The 19883-nt window shown below is 39.1% G+C and overlaps 2 protein-coding genes across 2 annotated transcripts in view; one reads left to right on the forward strand and one right to left on the reverse strand.

The window, feature by feature from the left end:
* The window catches only part of mmp15b (matrix metallopeptidase 15b), a 28304-nt gene extending 20195 nt beyond the window's left edge, over window positions 1-8109 (reverse strand). The window contains exon 1 of the mRNA XM_023429735.2: window positions 7127-8109. Coding sequence (XP_023285503.1) covers window positions 7127-7246 — 120 coding nt within the window. The 5' untranslated portion in view covers window positions 7247-8109. The remainder of the gene's footprint in view (window positions 1-7126) is intronic.
* A 2807-nt stretch (window positions 8110-10916) lies between these two features.
* Window positions 10917-19590, forward strand: LOC111672353 (adhesion G protein-coupled receptor G1-like). The gene is made up of 14 exons (XM_023429769.2): window positions 10917-10986; window positions 11661-11827; window positions 11942-12017; window positions 12252-12393; window positions 13309-13428; window positions 15012-15137; window positions 15245-15290; window positions 15442-15536; window positions 16587-16702; window positions 17357-17625; window positions 17722-17818; window positions 18177-18306; window positions 18594-18741; window positions 19457-19590. The coding sequence occupies exons 2-14, from the start codon at window positions 11662-11664 to the stop codon at window positions 19549-19551; spliced, it is 1626 nt and encodes a 541-aa protein (XP_023285537.2). The 5' UTR covers window positions 10917-10986; window position 11661; the 3' UTR covers window positions 19552-19590.
* Window positions 19591-19883: the final 293 nt, after the last annotated feature.

The following is a 19883-nucleotide window of genomic DNA, read 5'->3' on the forward strand; positions in this document are numbered from 1 at the left end:
ATGTATAAAATTGTGCAGTGGTTTGCGTTTAATGTTTTGTATATAAAAGGAGGAGATCAGCCGACTGTATCTGACCTTACTCAGGGAGTATGTGACAGGGAGGGCTGGAGGGTTTAATGACAGACATGAGGGAGAAAACGTGATACTTGACCCAAACACAGATGACGCAAAGTCTATCCCACCTGTTATGCAGAAACCTTATATCTCACACACTTTTACACAGAGGCGAGCACTGGGTACTCTGAGATATTAGATACGCCTACACACGGACACACTCCCCTTGGTGGTGCAGGGAATGTAAAAGGGTGTGTGGCTTTGTGTGCATGTGTTGCTTATGTGTGTAGCTGTATCAGCATGTGTGTGTGTGCAGGTCTCAAGCTTACGCCCATCTTTCACAATGCAACAACACTGCTTGATAAAGCTCTGTGTCTACTTACCCACTCCTTTAAAGCCATAAAAACAAACTCACCTCTCTCAGTCCCTCTCTCTCACACACACGTACACATAGAACATGCATCTTATTTATGTGAAATGCTGTAGGCCCTATATAATAATTGCTCTGGTCACAGATATGTAGACAGAATTAGTGTTTATTCACTGTATGTGCAATTACAAAAATTTACAAAGGGTCTCCCAGACCGTCTTTGATTTACTGTGTACCCTCTGTCTGACTGTCCTGTCACTGTCTATACATCTACAATATGACGTACATGTAAGAAAAAGGGTCAAAGGCAGATGTGTGGACCTGTGCTCCAGATCAAATCTCAATGTAACTTTAACCCAAGTACTTCTTCCTGCAACATCCACCGACAGAAAAGCTATATTTCGCCTACATGTGTCCTTCCTCCACCATCGGCCCAGTAATTACTGCGCTGCTTTGATCAATTATCATGAAGTGATCGATCAATCAGTGTCAAGCACTGAGCTGAGTCTGACAGATCCTGACAGCATCTCCTCCTCTGTGATCAGTTAAGATAGTAGATGACTACTGTCAGCCATTTAATATATGACCTTTGTTGAAATACCACGTCTTCTCTTTTTCCTTGAAGGTTAAAGTTTTTTATTAGGTTCTCCTGACAGCAGTAATATAAAAAAAATGCTGGAAATCCTGCACAACAGAAAGTTTTTTAAAATCTTTAAAAACTAATGCAGCCAATGTAGAATATTTCTTCAAACTATACAGTGCATGTCTTTATAGTTTATGCACAGGCTGTCAGGAGGCAAAAGATGAAAACCAAAGGTGTTTGAGCCTTCAGCCTTTGAAGCCCTTGGCCTGAGGAACTCACACATTCAGTCTTTATGTCATTTCTCCAAAGACATCTGTTGTTCAAGCATTTTTTGCCCTTTTCATTCACTTTAATTGGTTTCAACTGATGTCTGTTAGGTATTTTTAATCAAATTGCCGGTTATTTACACCTCTAATGCTTCTATTGTAGGTGTAGAGCTGTAAAAAGAGCCCAGCTTATTATTTTACCATTACTCCCTCTCATCTTTATCTTTCCCTTTTTGGCAGAGGATGTACTGGCTATATCAGCTCTGTGTGTGTGTGTGTGTGTGTGTGTGTGTGTGTGTGTGTGTTTGTGTGTGTGTGCGTGTGTGCATGCCTGCGTGTGTGTGTGCGTGTGGGAGCAGGAAGAGGCATAGAGAGGGCTGAACTGGACATGACCCTGACCCACCTCTGCTTTTAGATAAGGAAGCTTCAAACACGCTGACATACAATTACACACACACATACACACACAAACTCACTCAAAAACAAAAATGCACTTCCTGCAACACTATGTAAATACTCTCTCTCTCTCTCTCATACACACACACACACACACACATACAAAACCACAAGCACACAGTTCAAGTCAAGGGAAACAGGTGGCATCGTTCACAAAACACTTGTGTTCACTGTTACACAGTAAAAAGACAACATACATCAGGTGAACGATAATTCAAGACAATTAACCAATCACTAAGCCCCTCCCCCATTAGTTACTGTTGCTACAGTTTTAGTATCTTAGGTGCTGAATTAGCTTATGTTAGAGCATAAAAGCACACTGTTAAATACATTTCTTATTCTTTTGCTCGTTTTTGGTTTTGAAAAAGTGAAAAAAGACACCACCCCACCCGCCAACCTCTTTAGATTTATAGTATCACTTTCAAGGGGCTATTTGTCAGTTTTCTCTGCTGCTGAACGTGGTTTCTCTCTGGTAGCAGGCGGTGGTGATTGTTGCTTGACAAGAGCTTTGGTCATTGTTGCGTTTACAAGACAAGAGGTTCTAATACGTCCTCTGAACAGCGCTATGTCCTCAGGGCAGATTGGCAGCTAGAGTTAAGAGTTAGTTGCTATTGGTAAGTAAACACCTGTTAATGCTAATATTGGCTACGTAACAAAGGCAAAACTTACAAATAGCTCCTTTAACTGAACTTTGAAATGTGGAGAAATCCGTGGCACAACGCTAACTCTGCTATCTTAAATTCCACTAGATGGATTCAGGAAAATAAATGAATTTCCTAAATGACAAAAAACACATCTGCAAAAGGCAGAAAATCTTTCAAGTGCTGATTAGTAATGAGCAGTATTGATTGTCGCTTTATGTCAGTTAATGGTATTCATATTTCATACTGTCTGGAGATAAGAACAAAGCACTTTGCAATGCCGTGATGCACCCAGTAATGATCAACCAACCACAATAGATTGATGGAGAAACAAAGGGGTAAAATTGCAATTCTATCTAAATTCCAATAAAAGTAATTCAAAGGAAACCACAGTCTATTGTCCTGTGTCATCTCAAGCATGTGTCTTTGAACATTCCAGCCACTTCCTCCCTGCTCATCTGTGATCAGCATCTCCACTTGGTCAACACTGCTGCACTGATAGTGCTTGATGAAGAAAGGAAATGCCTTGTTGTCTGTTGATGTTTGTGTTCTTGTGCTGTGTGTCTTTGTGTATACATAGGAATCTGATGTTGTCTCTACACACTCTTTCTCTATCCCCTCCCGGGCCGTTATTGGATACATGGGCAGAGCTGCAGTGGTGTTGGGAAGATGTATGGAGACATATGAACCCCTGCCACCCCTCACCTAGTGTTTCCCCCATATGCACCTAACAGCGGCTGCTGAAATATCACTGCCACTAAGAGGAGAGGAGAGGAGAGGAGAGGAGAGGAGACAGCTCAGTCTTATCTCTCTTTAGAAACTAACTTTATATAATTTTGCCCTACAGACGCTTCATATCCAGGTCAACTCACACACCTGTGAGCAAAGCATATAAACGATAAACTTTGCGCTTACTTGATAATGAATTTTTGGCATGCTTTGCGGGCATGCCAAAAAAAATCTCTTTGCACGCATGCTCTTCACCTCTGCTGCAACAACCCCATCCTACGGGAAACACTGCTCCTCCCCAATCATCTAAAACTGCGAAGTACTCCAGTCTGGCTGCTCACCTTCCCTCATCAGCTGAGCTGAATACAAAACAAGTCTTAGACAACAGGAGGAATAGGGTTTTGTGGAGTATGTGTGTGTGTGTGTGTGTGTGAGTGTGTGTACGCTACGCCTTTTCTATTAAATAGGCTTTCAAAGAGTCCTTGAGCTTACCTGCCAAAACCAGACCTAGCAATATACAAGGAGTTGTAAAACCTGCCAGGGGTGGGTGTGTGTGTGTGTGTGTGTGTGTGTGTGTGTCCACCACAATGTCAGCCAAGATACTAACAGAGCTTTTATTCCGAGGCTTGGTCTGCTGCCATGTCTTACCCCCCAAAGTCCTACCAAGAGGATGGATATGTAAATGGAATAGTGAGAGAGAAATAGAAAACGGACACAGAGGAGGAAGAGAACATGACTTGTTCAAGTTGAAGATTTCTTGAAGCACAACAGATAACATATAAATAAACACGCAATCACCCTAATACAAGCTCAGAGATAGTTCCCATCTCATGGCGTCCCCCTGCCCCATCCCAACACTGTAGCAATGTGAGTCTTTGTGGACATGTTGAAAGCCATCACATGGGACTGGGGGGGGAGGAGTGAAGAGACGACATGTTGCAGATTACATGGATACAAAGAGGATATGCACTGAGTATCCACCGATTACTCCTCCCCTCGCTACTATTACTCTGCTTTAGCTACAAATTGCTGTTGCACACTTTTTTCACTCCGTCACAGCCTGTCGTATCACGTCCATGTTTCTCTCTGCTCCTTCTCTCTCTCTCCTATTCACAAGTTTTTCTCTCACAGCTCGCTCTCTTCAGACAACAGGGTCCATTGTATTTCCTAAGATGCCTTGGAGTCCCAGGCCCAGTGTGCCTGTGCACAGTGTGTGTGTGTGTGTGTGTGTGTGTGTGTGTGTGTGTGTGTGAGTGTCCCAGTTAGAGAACAGCTGTCACATTCAGCCATCACATGCTGCACAGCTGAGACTGACCACTACCTTCCCTGTCAACTTTCTCTCTGCCTTTTTCATAAATAACTAATTTGCATTTTCTTTTAAAACAAAATTTCTCCGATTCTTATCACACACACATTTGATAATCCCCTCTTCTCCCTCATTCCTTTAACCTCCCACCTCATCCTTGTAGTCCAGACAGAGTAGGAGTTGAGTTCTCAGACCAACTCCTAAAAACATGGATTGCACTGCATTTCAAGAGTGTGGATTGGTTTTGGTATTTTAGTATGTGAATTAACTATAAAGTAGGTATTTAATGAAATTTCAACACAATCCAACACAGTCTGAATTTGCTGGAAAGATACCAGCTGCTTTGAAACATTTCATTTTGCATGTTAATTATGTTGTTCAAGACACATACAGTCCTCTTTTAACCTGTCCTTTATGTGATTAAGTAAGACTACAAAGTATGTGCTTTACTACCTTATCATCATGGAAATTCGAGCCTACTTTCTGTTCACACATAAAAATTTCTATAAACTGTTACAGCTCCTGTGGGTGAAAACAAATGTTCTCTCCAGAGAAACATTTATCCTCCACAAAGACGCAGTACGGCCATCAGTGACTTCATAAAAGTTGGGTCTCCCCTGCCATAAAGATTAGGTCATGGAGATTAGCAGGCCCACCAACAAACGAACCACATGACTTTTAAGTCCTCTTGAAGTCTTCAACTAACACTTGCAGTTTTACTTAAATCTAACAGATTCAAGCCTCCGCTCTTGGTCACATTTGCTGGGGCACTGCTGATTTTTTAAGCTGGGCTATCAATGAAAACACTTTGTTGCTGCTGCACATAAAAAAAGGCTGATGTGAACTTGTCGACAGGAGCTTGTTGTACTTTGGTCGCAGCCAGGAATGTTATGGAAATTATCTAAATAAACTGTTCTGAAAGTAAAGGCAGTCCTGACACTCGTACATGGTTTCAGTGATTTAACTTTTAATCGTAACAACAGGATTTAGGGTACCTACCTTTCCTTACCTACCACCTTATAACAATAAAACACTCATGCACTTTAAAATTACAGGTTTCCCAGAGAGTAGCCTGTTGTATCCTCTTTATTTTGCCCATGAAAATCCTTTATAATAAATTTCATTGAATGTCATTGAATAAACACATATCAAATGCAAGACCTGCTAGGACGACTTGTCACTGGTTTAATTTTCATGGACACTGAGCTCTTTTCAACAACATCCAGTTGAATGGAAAGCTGTCAAGTCTTTCTTTTGCCACTCAGTGGTGCAGCTTTAATTTACTTTTGTTGGAACAGCAACCATCTTAAAAGTTGAAGTCCCCTGTGCTCGAGAACATTGCTTGTATGGAGCATTCTGGATGTTAAAAAGACAACAAGGGCAACACAGTTGTTACTTCTTGAGCTGACACACACAAACACATTTAGCAACAAGTGATTAGGAATTTCTCACCAGTGCAAACATTGTGTAAACCTTACAGCCCTTGTCTCAGTGAGACACATTAGCACATACTGCACATCGCATGTACCACAGCTATGTTAATACCCAATCAGAATGTGTTGTAACCTGACTGAAGACCAGACCCCCGGTCACTGGGTTTTTGATAATGCAAGCTCCCCTTTAATGACCTGGAAGCCTCTTTGTCAGCCTCCCCTTCTGTCTCTCTCTCTGTCAAACAACACACTAATACAGAAACAAGAGCTCCACCATTAATTCTATAAAGTCAACTTATAGGGAACTGTCTCTCAAAACACTGATGGAAGAAGAATGTGCTGGTTCAAGTTCTGACTTGACAGTTGGTGGCTAATTGTAAACATAGAGTAAATGTGCACTGGTGAGGCAAAATGAGCAATGTGAAAAACTGGCCACCATTGGATATCTTGATGCAGATATAATTTGGTCAATTTCATATATCATACTGATTCTTCCCTGTTTTGTGATGATTAACTGATGTAGTTAGATTCCTAACAGTGGTTTCTGATGTTATAATCAGTATAAGTGTCTATAAGGTGAGTAATGCTTTGCTATTCTGTGTTTTTGCATGTTCACCTGAGGGGAAAGAGACACGATTCCTAAAATCTAGCACAGCGATTAATCCAGAGACCACTAAGGGTGTTTGAGAATGGTGTGACATGGAAAGAGATAGAAGTGCTATAGGGGACAAAATGTTGAAGATGAGAACGGTCAAGAGTGGGTCCCTGACAAGAAGATTTTTGATTTCCTGCTGTGCCTGCTACATAGTCATTTATGAGGAACCACATGTGAAACCCAAGTGTGTTGAGGGGATTTTAATTATGATGTAATTAATATTAGTCACGTTAACCAGATGTTGTGTAGTTGGTAGTCCTGCCTCAGTTCTGACATGCTGGGACACATTTTAAGCTATTACACAGGTAAACATCATGCCTTCATATCAGTTGATTGAAATGAGGCAAATCAAATTACCGTTCAACTATAATCTATAAATATGAATTGTTAACAGCACATCGTTATCATTGTTTACATTTGAATGAGATTGTTATGTGATTATTTTAATTTGTTTATAGTCTTTATGATGGTGAATTACCGGTCTTTCCTTTGTTGTCACTTTCAATGGTAAATTGTTTAATAAGTCAGTATTATAAAGTCATCTCTAACTTCTGCTGCTTTTGTTTCATTGTATTTGGTAAGTAATGGGCTTTATTTGGTGTACAGTTGTAAAGCTGCTGTACGTGTTTTTACCTCCGCGTTGAAGGTGCTGTCATCCTCCGCTCCACTCGCCCCGAGCGCGCACAGCCACAGCGCGAGGAGGGTCCGTCTCCAGAGCAACCAAAAGCAGCGGTCCCGTGAGGTGGAGGCCATGGTCTCAGTTGTCGTTTGTCGAGGTTTTTACTCTAAGTATTGCTAGTTTATGCGGTGAAAACCTTCATAAAAAAAAAAACAGTAGCAAACTATTCCCTAGCCGTGATGCTACGACAGCCTTCAACAGTGCACTTGTATCCTGGGAAAGAGCTCCATTACACATTTACAGTCAGAGCCGCATTACAAAGTAACCCTCCATAAATGTCGGTGAGTTTGCACTGATATGTGACCCTTTGAGTCCATGCAGCTTTCTCCGTCAAGTTCGTTTACACCAATGACAGATAGACCGCCTCACCTTTCTTTACGCAGTGATCTGTTATCTGTGGCTGGAGTTAACCTACCAGAGCGCGCAGCTCATTTCATTAACATCAAAGTCGTTGCTTTATTAGTAACCTTGAATGTGCAGTTTACAGAACACCCACAACGTCTCCAGCAATCGGCAAAATGGGTCTACAGCAGAAATGCTTCACTAAATCATTTATTTCTAACATGTTCAAATCCAGTGGGTTAACAACCTCTTCACGTGATAAAGCTTAATGAAGTGAGAAAGTTGCAAAACTATAAAGCAACAACCAAATAATAAGCCCAAAGTTCACCGCACATGACCGAATCCTACAACAGCAGCTTCAAGCAGTGTCGCAGCTGAGAGCGAGCACGGTTGTTATATATCGCGACCTCTTGTAAAAAGAAAAAAGAAAGAAAGAAAAAAAGAATATATTTAGCGTTTCTTCGCCCTTTATATCCAGTTTTCCCTTTTCCCACAGGACATACTGTCGGAGGCCGGTACTTAGTTAGTTGCTATCGGTCCTGTCCTGAGTAAGACGCTCACACGCTTCGCTCTCCCTACCGGCGCAGGACGCAGTGGTCTGCTGCTTCATGGTGTTTCGGTACCCTAACGTGGAGATGCCTGCTTCTAAAGTAACAGCACTTGGAAAACGTGTTCCTGTTATGAACTTCAAAATAAAAGGTTGCCCAAGTAACCTGACTTGTTCAGATGGCTCTTGACTGTCATGAGAATCAAGACTATGCATGAAAGAGCTCTATAGCACACTAATATAGAAAGATGATTTTATCCCATCAAAACTTATGAAAACGTTTTAAAAGTTAATGGGAAATCGGGGGGTTAATGGGAAAATATTTCGGAGGGAAAAATGTCATAACTATTCATGGGAGCACGTGAAACTCATATATTAACTTATTTGATTAATGTGATAAACATGTTGCATAGGCATCGACGGATTATGTAACTGCAAACTACATGCTGTTGTTTTTAATTGAAAGCTCAACATTAAACTTTCCTTCCATGTGATTACTTTTTGCCTTTTATTTTGAAGGCAGATCTCATTTCCGGTATTGTCTTTCTGGGGTTAACTTGATGGCGCAGACCAGTACAATGCCCTTATCAACCAGACGGACGGAGGTGGAAGTGGAGAGGGAGCAGAGCCCGAGGCGGACATGACCCTCCCCCCTGTGTTTTAAGCTCCCCCACACCGAGGTAATTGACACATTACACACACACATACACACACACACACACACACACACACACACAGTGAATCAATGATAGACTCAATAACAGAAAAACATTTCTGTATAACACAATACAGTTCAACAGCACCACAAACTTTTTTTTTTTTTAGTTTGGAGTACCTAATAAACTGACAACTGAGTCTGTATAGAAATCTATCACTTTGAATCCCTCATAAGAAATAAGGTTTTGTCAGAAAAAAAAAAGTGTGTTAATTAACATGTGCCCAGGTCAAAAGGAAGCACCTGTCATCTGTGCAGATGGATTGGTAGGACAGCAGAGAGTGATCCTAGTTCCTGGGGCAGTCCCTGTCATTTGCTCCCACTGTGGAGACTGTGGACAGACATGTCTACATAATTAGATCACTATCAGTGGATCTGCTCTAGGGCAAAAGGAAGTAGCTACTTGCAGAATGGTTTTTAATGCTTACTGGTTAAAGACTGGAAATTGTAAGCATAACAGCTACTAAATAACCAATATCCATAGATTTCTTTGGCATTACTCATTAATTGAGGAGTCATAAAAAAAATATAAGGATGGTGAGAGAGAAGGTGATAGAATGATAAAGGCCTCTTGCATTTAAATGCAACACATGGTTGGTCCCTATGGTCTTAAGCCATCAGGATACACAAAATTTGATTTGAAGTGATTTTTTTTTTACAGTCAAGCATTGATACAGTTACTGTTGGTTTTTATTGCAGGACAGTACCTCCACACAGCTCTGTCATCACAGGAGAAGAGGTGCTATAGTCTTCAATGGTCACTGGTAGTGCCTCCCTAAACCTAAAGTGCATGGAGTAAATTTATCATATTACATTTTTTTATGTATTTGTATGAAAATATTCCATTATAATCAAAAGAATGGTGCCTCTTTACTACATGGACTGTGTTACCTTATTATAATATATATTACAGAAATGAATGAGAAATGCTGCAATGTGCTTCAGTGGGCTTTAGGCTTTTTCCTGTACTGTGAAGTAATTCCAGTAATGCAAAACAAACCAAACATGCATATATTCACAATACTTACATTGTTGGTTCTGTTCTCCTTCCATAAGTCTATTCTGTCTTGTTGTCCCTGTGCCACATGGGCCACCTGGCAGTAGGGCCACCTGTATGTAATAAGCAGTAAACTTGCTGATGGATAAAGCACACACACACACACACACACACACACACACACACGCGTGGAAGGCATGCACAGTGTCACAAACTACAGGTGGGTCCATAAACACATATTTGTCCGCATTATAATTAAACAGGTGGTTTGCATGCAGCAGGTTCTTCTGATGACAATTCCAGCTCCAAACACCAAACAACATTACTTCTTCATCAAGTCACACGGGCCTGACAGAGGACTCAGGAATTTCATTTATATTCTTGATAATGATGTGAAAACATGGAATGAATAATGCACTTATGTGTTTTATGTTTGTTTTTGTTTTTTTTCTGTTTTTTTTTCTCGATTGAAAGTCACAACTGACAAGCAGAAAGTATGGCTGTATTAAGAAAAAACAGGAATGGCATCACTTGTAACACAGATCAAACTTTCATGTGGAATGCAGTCGTGTTGACTGGGCTGCCAGGAGAGACACAATTCAAATTGTTGCCTGTAACAGAAATACATTTTTTAGATAATTGTTTCTTCCAGTTTTGGTTTCTTTCTTGAAATTAGAGAGAAAGAAATCACAACATATACAAGTTGGAGAATTAAAAACTTGCATTCAACTCTCAACACCTTGTTTCAATTGATTTTTTTTATGTGTCACTCCCCTCTGTTGGTGGGAGTAGAGACATGCAGCCATAAACAGAGTGATGTGCAGCATATCCACCAGTGAACCAAAAGCTCAGGATGAACTAGTTTCTAAACAAAACCACAAATTAGTGCTGAATGTGTCCACAGAATGCTCGATGTCCTGTGGTGAGTATAACTGTTTTTGAAGATTTCCTTAATTTAATGTTTACTGTAGATTCAGTTGCAACACAGGTAAGAGATATTGGTTTTTTTTTTTTTAGCTTTCTGTCTGTTGTTGCTTCCTCTTTTTATTTTTGGGGGTTGTTTTTTTTTTTTTTTTTACTTCCTTTACTTCACATGAAGCTGTTTGGTTTCAGCAGGTTTCGTCACTTGTTTTTTGTCCTGCTGTCACATCAGCTGTGTTCTGTATTCTCTTCAGTTTAGATCATTTCTACAGGAGCTCAGCAACATACAAAGGTAAGCAGACTATGTATTTGATTCTTCTCAGAACTGCATGATTTAACTGTGTATATTGATGTTGATATAAGGCCAATTGGTTATTTAGCTAATTGTATGGAAATAACTTGTGTAAACACATTGGCTGTTGTATTCCCAGTTGAGATCAATAAATGTAGTTCGGCGATTGCGTTTGTACTTCTCCCTGAGTGTGTAGATGATTTTTTTCTTCAGTATTTTAGTCAGATTTAATGTCTATTTCCATATATTTGATGACCAATCAAAAAAGGCAGCAAGGCCTGAATGATAATTTTACTTTTAAATCGTTCTTGTAATAATTCTGATGCATGACACAATTGTATTCTTCTGTTCCAGTCCTTTATGTTAGATTGTATTTTGCTGCTGGTTTATTTCCTCTTCACTTCTCCTTGTCACTGAGTGTTTATTCACCTTTTAGGTGTGGTCTGCTGTATCCTGTGTTGAATTAGATCATAGCCCTCACTGTGATGTATATACATTATATGATTTGATAACACTACTCATGCTCTGAGGAAGGTCTATGGCTGAAAAACATCAACAGTGATATTTGGTAAAATGTAAAGCTCTACAGCCATTGCTCCATAGGAATGATTTCATGACACGTATCTGTTAATCAAGCAGAAACAGGTTTTCATTCTGAATGATCCTCTTCACAGGATGAAGTGGTGGTTCCTCTGGTGGCTGCTCCTGTCTTTGTTGTTTCACAAAAAATCAGATTCATTAGATTCATGCAAGGAAGAGGATTCAGGCTCAAACGAAGACGAAAATCAAGGTTCATTTCCAAAATGTGGTCTATCTGAGATGATATCAAACAAAAGACCAAGTAAGATTGTTTAATACATAGTTTTCATATATACATATATATATATATATATATATACATGTATATACATGAATATATATGTATATGAATATTAACAAAGTATTTGTTCTACAGCGGTTTCAGATGCCAAATCTTGTATGGAAGAAGTGAACAGCATTTTGAGCAGTGGAAATGGACTGGACTCTACTGAGTAAACATTTTAATTACATATCAAAGAATAATTTTTTTTTAAATCTTTTGGGATTTTAATGTTGTGTGAGTAATGTTTGTTTGTCGTTGTTTGTGAATAACTTTAAAAATGTATCAGATATGTACATGGGTTGATGTTGAAGATTAAGGCATTTTGTGATCTAGGTTAAATGTGAGGGTTTAAAACAATTGAATATCAGATTAATCATTATAATTTCTTGTTCTTTTCCACAAGAACCATTGAGTGTCTAGAACAAATTCTAGAGGAAACACAGGTGAATGAAACTGTATGCATGTCTTTCCCTCATTTGGTGGCTGTCCTGCTCAAACCCAAATGCCCCTTTGAGGGCGTGGAAATTCATGCCAGTGACACAGAGGTAAGGATATGTTTGTTCTGTCTTGGAGACTAAGTCAAAGTCAGAGTCATGATGACATTTTGAATGATGGTTGATTTTTTTGCCATCTAGGGTTGGCAATGTCCTCCAGTTGTGCCCAGAATTAAACATTTTTGTGACTATTGGATTGGTTGCAATGGAATTTTGTACAAATATTCATGGTTCCCAAATGATGTACTCTGGTGATCCCCCGAACCTTTACTTTAGCACTACAATAAGGATGGCATAAAGTTATTAAATTTTGAATCACATGCCTCAGCCCATCAGAATGAATTGAATAATGTTGGTATTTTCTTCTTGCACCACCAAAAGGTCAAACATTTTAACTTGTCTTATAAATACCTGCAAAACACATTCACATGTATAAGCCATATTAGTTAACATACCAACATACTTAAGATGGTGAACATGGAAAGCATTATACCTGCTTCAGCAGATTGGCATTGTCATTGTCAGCATGTTTACATGCAGACATTTAGCTCAGTGCAGTGCTGTACCCAAGTACAGCTGCTAACATGGTTGTACACACTTAGTCTTGTTTAACAGATACTTGTTTTGCAACAAATACAGGCATTTAAATATTAAGCCATCCTATTTGCCTATGATGAGTAATGTGTAGTAAAATGGAGGCAGACAGGGCAACGCTGCTTACAAGAAGTCTTCCTAGTCTTCTTTTTTTTCAATAGTATTGAGCAGTCAGAAGTGTGTTCTCACATATAATTGAATACTGAATTCTGACCCAGGCTTCCTAATAGAGAATTTATCTTGTAACCTTACTTGTAAACTTTTTTTTCTCTGATGTAAGATATAAATCACTTGCATTATTCTGATACAGATATTGTGACATTATTTCTCTTCCTGCTCTGTGCACCTGTTCCTGTTCTTTTTCTGATGTAGGCAGCATTAAACCAGTCGGTCACCAACAGCAAAGTGAATGTTCGACTGCCAAGAGAGTTGTACGCTGGAACAGACAACACGATTGTGTTTTGTATGATTACGTGGCTGCAAACAAACAGGGTCAGAATCTTCACTAATTTATGCAAAATGTTGTCGAAAAGACTCTGTAGAGCTTTTAACAGCGTGCAGTGAAAGGATCACTCTTGGTTTTGCATCTATTAGCACGAATTCTATCTTTTTTTTAAAATTCTTTATAAAGGAACCAAGTCTGGGTCTTATTTTGCCTAGTTGTAGTTGGTAGTATAGTTTTTCTTCCATTGCTTATGACTGAAACCATTTTATTCACTAGTTTGATGACAGAGACACACAGATACTCTCCTATGATCCTGCTACCATCATCTGGCCTACCATTCAGAATTTTGTAGCTATGCCCCTGACCACTAAAATTCAGCTTAGTACATAGGCAATCAGAATTTGAACTCTGAGTTTAAATCATTTACATAAACAATTTATTTTTACTTGAAAACCAAGGGACCCAAGTTGTCTATAGCGTTTGCACAGCTACTCCCTGGTTCCACTTTGACATGCAGTTCTTGTTATAGTTGTGGGTGCCTTCAATTTTGCAGTATAATTGTAACTTGGTTTGTGTTCATTTCAGTACACTGTAAACATCAGTTTGCAGAGACTGCATGTGGAGAACATGTCCTTGTCTTAATTATTTGTTAGTGGGCTGTCTCGGTTGTGGGCAGGGACGCTTTTGAAACTAGAGTGGTCCTTTCCTGTGGTGTGTACATGTATTTGTGTTTACATATTTTTGGAAATAACCTCTGAACTCACATTTCAATTAGAAGTTCTAATGTAATACTAAAGGAAACATCCACCCTATGACACCTTTAGGAATAATTTTGTAGCCATTATGAGCTTCTTCCTAGCAGCTGCATGATTTAGTAAAAGGGATGGGTGCAACTCGTGGAATAGTGAACAAGGTTAAAAGAGGAACAATGTGAAATGTCATAATCTGTCTTAATAATACTTGGCATGGAGACATTTTTGAAACTTAAAGCTCATATATCTTGGAAAGACCGCATTGTCCAACTGTCCACTAACTGCTTATTCTAACTACAGAAGGACAAACTGTGACAACTCATATAAGGCACAGGTCCATTCATTTCAAAATGTTGATAATATGACCAGCATTGTTGTATTCAATTTCTTTGATTGAAGTAAATAGTAGTAGACATTTTTTCTCCATCGTTGTTTTACCTGGCTAAATGTACTTAATGTGGCACACACAAATGCAAAGGAAACCTAGAGCCATTATTACATGTAAGAGGGGAAAAAAATATTGTAGCGATTTCACACATAAACTTTATATTCTTTATTTTTTGGTTTGTAGTAAGTAGGTAAAGGTAAAGCTCTCTGGGTCATCAGTTTGCATAAATAAAACACACAAAAGAAGAAGAGATGTCAGTTTGTGACAAAAAGCAATATCCCCAAATGCACTGGTGCAGTACGACATGTTTTTAGTAAGGGGAACAAACAGCTGTCACTTTTTTTCCTCATTGCTTTCTGCAGTAACATGCAAATTGTGATTGAATGCAAGATTAGAAAAGTTCTTATGAAGGAAAGTGGGTACAACAAGGTGAATACAATAATTGTCTTGGATAAACTGTCAAACTAATTGAATGAATGTTGTACTATAGACCATATTCGGAGCCCCAGGTGTGCTGTATGAAAACAGGCTGGTTGGCCTGAGTGTGCGCAGCAAGAATATTTCAGGATTACAGGAGCGTGTCACCATCACCATGGCTCTTTCCATGGACAAAAATGTAACTACAACTTCATTTCACAGATCATTTACTCCCAATCTTACATTGTGTAACCTTGTCTCATTATCGAATAATGCATGCTTATATTTTTGTTATTTGTGTCATAGGAGACTAAAAGCCCCAAGTGTGTGTTCTATGATTTTTCAAGAAAAGGTGAGTAACAAAGCATCAGCTTGATCTTGCAGAACAATGACTAAGACTCACTAAGACGTTATTTCACAGTATGTTTCTTTGTGGCTTTGTGGTAATTCAAGTGTGACATCATCATATGAATTATAGATCCTGTCTTTGTTTGACTTACCAGAATATTATAGTGAAGGCTGCCTAACCCTATGGGACTGTGGACAGAGTCACATCACCTGCTCCTGTGACCACCTCACATACTTTGGTGTGCTCTTGGTAGGACTGGCCTTTTTCATCATGAGACAATCACAAAAAAGTGATCAGTGTCTCATCAAGACTGCATATTCACACACACACACACACACACACACACACACACACACAGAGTAAAACATGTGACACAACAGAAACCACAGTGTTGTATAAAATCCTTTAAAAAAAATATAGACATCACAAATGGAGTATATACATGAATAATGGGTGAATGTGGGGAAGAGGGGACACGCATTGACCTCATGCATCCCCTAGCCTTACATTAACCATCACAAATAAATACCTATCCCTATCCCTAGCCTATTTCTAACCCAAACCCTAAAACCATGTCTTAACCCTCAAAAAGATGTAAATCATTGTCCCCATGTGAAACAACATTCAGATTAATGTCTTCACCGGGTTATAAGAAGAAAAAATATGTGGCTGTTATAAGGCGGTTTAATCTGCATATGTAATGTACAGTTAGATCTTCATATGACAATGGATGTCATGTGACATCAATATTATCTACATGTTATTACACACTGATGATGTTACACTGTGATATGTAGAATAATTGTGCACAGTAAGATGACATATAGTATAGAAATGAATTTGTTATGAACTCTGATGTGTTTGTAAAAAGCATGCACTGTTCTGTTGTGGTATGAATTGCTGTGTCATCCTTGATGCTACCACTAGATGGAACAAGAGTTTAACATTAATCAAATTCTACACAGTGACTTCAAGTACAAGTAGCAATGCCACACGAAAAGATCAATTACCAGTAATCAGGTATGCTGGTATTGATAGTTAAATCAGTCGTTATGTACAAGGTTTCATGCACTCCTTATCCTTTATTTAAAGTATATTCTATTCTATCTATTATTATTACTGATGTGGTAACATGTAAGGAGCAATTTAATGTTAACACTGGATGTCGGCGGACTTGCTTTTAGCAATGTTGTGTACTGTAACATAGTTTAATTTGTAACTACTGTCGAAATACAGAAAGTGTGCAGGTGCGAGACAAAATTAATGTATTTCATTATGTATCATCTATTTTCTCCGCAGGTGCCTGCTGACATCTCACCTGAAGACCAGGAGATTCTGAAACACATCTCTCTGATTGGCTGTAGTCTTTCTGTTTTTGCCCTGGTCATCACCATTTTCCTGTTCATCGTCAATAGGTACTTTATTCTTCCTTGGCGGATTATTCTCTGCACTTTTCACTGTCATTTATACCTTCTTATCTTCATCCTACCCTCCCTCTCATATATTGTCATTTAAAGCAGCATCCTTTCCTCCTTGCAATTACTTAAAAATGCTACCACTGTCACTATGAGAGAGTTCCCACGCATCATGCAAAACCTGGAAAACAGATGATTTCCATTCAATGAAAACACACAGAAAATGAGAGAACAAGTAAAATGTCCTGTGTTGTCCTGGAAAATTTTTTCAACATTCTCCCGTTATCGGGCTAAGTCACGTTCAGGATCATGTTGATGTTCCAATGGTCGGCCAGTTTATGGACGGCAGTATTTTTGAATACATTTATATTGATGATAATAATGATACATTCTTATTTGACAAAGATCAATTTGTCATAATTTCATAATTAATTAAGCATGTAAGAGACGATTTCATAGATGAATTTAGACTGCTCTTATTTTAAATCAGACTTCCACAGATAGGAAGATATTGTTGTATGGTGTGATTCCTTTCATATGAGCTTGATCATCACTAAAAATGTCCTGTAAAATGATCTTGAGAGAATAGTGGGAACCCTGCTATGATATGTCTGTGCATAATTTAACGCAGATCAATTCTTCTCTGTTTGACAGAAAAGTAAGAGCAGATGTCGCTATGAAGATCCACATCAACTTCGCCGTTGCCCTAATCCTACTCAACATACACTTTATGCCCAGTAAGGCAGTGGCGGATGTGTCCTCCACTGCGCTTTGCTTTTACGTGGCTGTTAGTCTTCACTACTCCCTACTGGCCTCTTTCAGCTGGATGGCCTTGGAGGGGTTCCACATCTACCTTCTCCTAGTCAGAGTCTTCAATATCTATGTCAAGAGATACCTGCTCAAACTGGCTGTGGTGGGATGGGGTGAGTGGCGTCACCAAGGCCAGGGACCCACAAGTTGTCAGTATCGGTTTAAGTGAAAAGATCAATGCCTTGCTTTAATCCTTGTGTTTCCTGCAGGTGTTCCTGCAGTCATTGTGTCACTGGTGATGATCATAGACAGAGACGCCTATGGTCACGTCTCTGTGGACTCTTCTAACCCCAACAGCACTATGATGTAAGGGAGAAGAGGGATAAAATTTGCAAGCATGTACAATCTAGACTAATAAGTAACTTACAGTTTACATGCAAAGTGTTTTGCATGTGCATCAGAGTGTCTGTGTATTTAAGGACCATTCACAGTTACAACAGTTATTGTAAATCATAAGAGGAAATAGCTTCCATTTCCAAGGCAGCAAACCCTTACCAAACATCTAATATCCTAAAGTTAAAACACTGAATTCCTACTAACTCCAGGGATACTATTACTGCATATAACGAATTCTGTAGACACCTGAATCTGTATTTGTATTACAGAATGTTTGATTTGTCAGTTTATGATTTTAAATTGTTATTTATTCTCCCTCACTTTGCAGATGCTATATAACCGATGACACAGTAAAGCTGGTGACTACAGTGGGAGTATTTGCCCTGGTGTTCATCTTTAATGTAATCTTGTTCGGGGTGACAGTCAGACGTGTTTTGAGTTCCCACCCTACCAATGAGGTATGGGTCAAGCTGCACTGTTTGCATTCTGCTCTTCTTGCCTTAAAAAAGAGAAAAGACTAAAGAATAGATGTATATTTACTGTATATATACATATATATGCACTATCATCATAACCTTTCATTCCTGTCTGGTAAATACATTTGATATGCATGCAATGTGTTTCCACTCAGGAGTTTTCTAAACTAGGTTAAAAGCAGTTTTGGTGTTTACTCTATTAGACTACATACATTTGATGGTGCCTAACTGATAGTCTCTGATTGCCTATGGCCTCCTAAAATGGACAGAGTGACAGTGCCAGAGTCAAGCGAGAGATCTCTACCGTGATGGGAGTCGTCACTCTCCTTGGCATCACCTGGGGCCTGATATTCTTCTCATTTGGCCACCTGACCACTCCTGGCCTCTATATATTCTGCATCCTGAGCTCACTGCAAGGTCTGAACAAGCTGCTTCCACATGTTTGACTCTATTATGTTCTGATGTTGCTGTAAATATAACAGAAAGGTTTACATGAGGCAAATGTAAGAGATTCTGGATACGTTGTGGTACCTAATATACCACATAGTGTAACTGCAACATTGCCCACTTATGATGGTGGGAAATGTATACATTCAGATTGGGCCATGTGAATTGGAATAAGGAAGTGTGTAATTTCCAGAATTACTGAAAGCTAACCACAGCAAGTCTTTGTATTACTACACGTTTATGCCCAACTAAGTTGGTTAAGAGCAGAAACTGTAACCCTTTGTCCATTCCACACCTTACAGGCCTACCTGGCTGTAAATGTGTAATGGAAACACAAATTTGTACAGCAGAGCAAGGACAGCTTTCTGTGTCATAAAATAAAAGGCTAAAGTCTCTGGATTCTTACCCATGCAGCTTGAGGAATTTATTCCTGTTGCAAGCTGACATGATTACAGGAAAAGCTTCATCTATTGTAAGACACTTGCGTCATCAGGAATGTATGGTGCATCGTTTTAAAATACATGCTTTATATTTTAGCGGATGCTGGCCTGGCTATTTGTATATTGATAAAGAGTGACCAGGCACAGTTAGATTGTTTATCAGTGGAATTTGCATGAGTTGCACAATCCTCTCCTCCTCTTGTATACACTCTCAAACACTACACTTCTCTTTCTGACTCACACAGGTTTCTTCATCTTCCTGTGGTTTGTGATGTCTCTGAAGAAGAATAGAGACTCAGCTACAAAGACAAGCAAAGAAACACATACCACCAACACCTAAGCCTTATATTACACCGAGCCATTTTTGTGCGTGTGTGTGTTTATGGGTGTTGGGGGAAGTTATACTGAAATACTATAAAGTTTGACATCATTATTTCTAGTTTAGATCAGTGCTAATTTAAAGCTTCATAAATATACCCATGTTGTGCTCATAAAAACTTTGTGGTGAGGGGTTTATTTAACCATCCATTGGGCAAAATGCAGGAAAATACAATCACATTATTTTACCTCAACCACTATGTTCACAAGTGTATGAACATTTGAACCAAGGAGTATTTATCTGTGATAGTCATACCTTTAGCAACTCTTTCATTTTGAAAGAAAAGCTGTGTC

This window comes from Seriola lalandi, unplaced genomic scaffold (genome assembly GCF_002814215.2).
Source record: "Seriola lalandi dorsalis isolate HSWRI2012SDOR001 ecotype SW California unplaced genomic scaffold, Sedor1 jcf7180002054898, whole genome shotgun sequence".
In the NCBI taxonomy this organism is placed as follows: domain Eukaryota; kingdom Metazoa; phylum Chordata; class Actinopteri; order Carangiformes; family Carangidae; genus Seriola; species Seriola lalandi.

Excerpts from the sequence above, each read along its gene's own strand:
- LOC111672353 (XM_023429769.2), top strand. The coding sequence starts at position 11,662 with ATGAAGTGGTGGTTCCTCTGGTGGCTGCTCCTGTCTTTGTTGTTTCAC. Across the intron at positions 12,018-12,251 it reads AATGGACTGGACTCTACTGA|AACCATTGAGTGTCTAGAAC; the intron begins GTAAACATTTTA and ends CTTTTCCACAAG. Across the intron at positions 18,742-19,456 it reads CATCCTGAGCTCACTGCAAG|GTTTCTTCATCTTCCTGTGG; the intron begins GTCTGAACAAGC and ends TGACTCACACAG.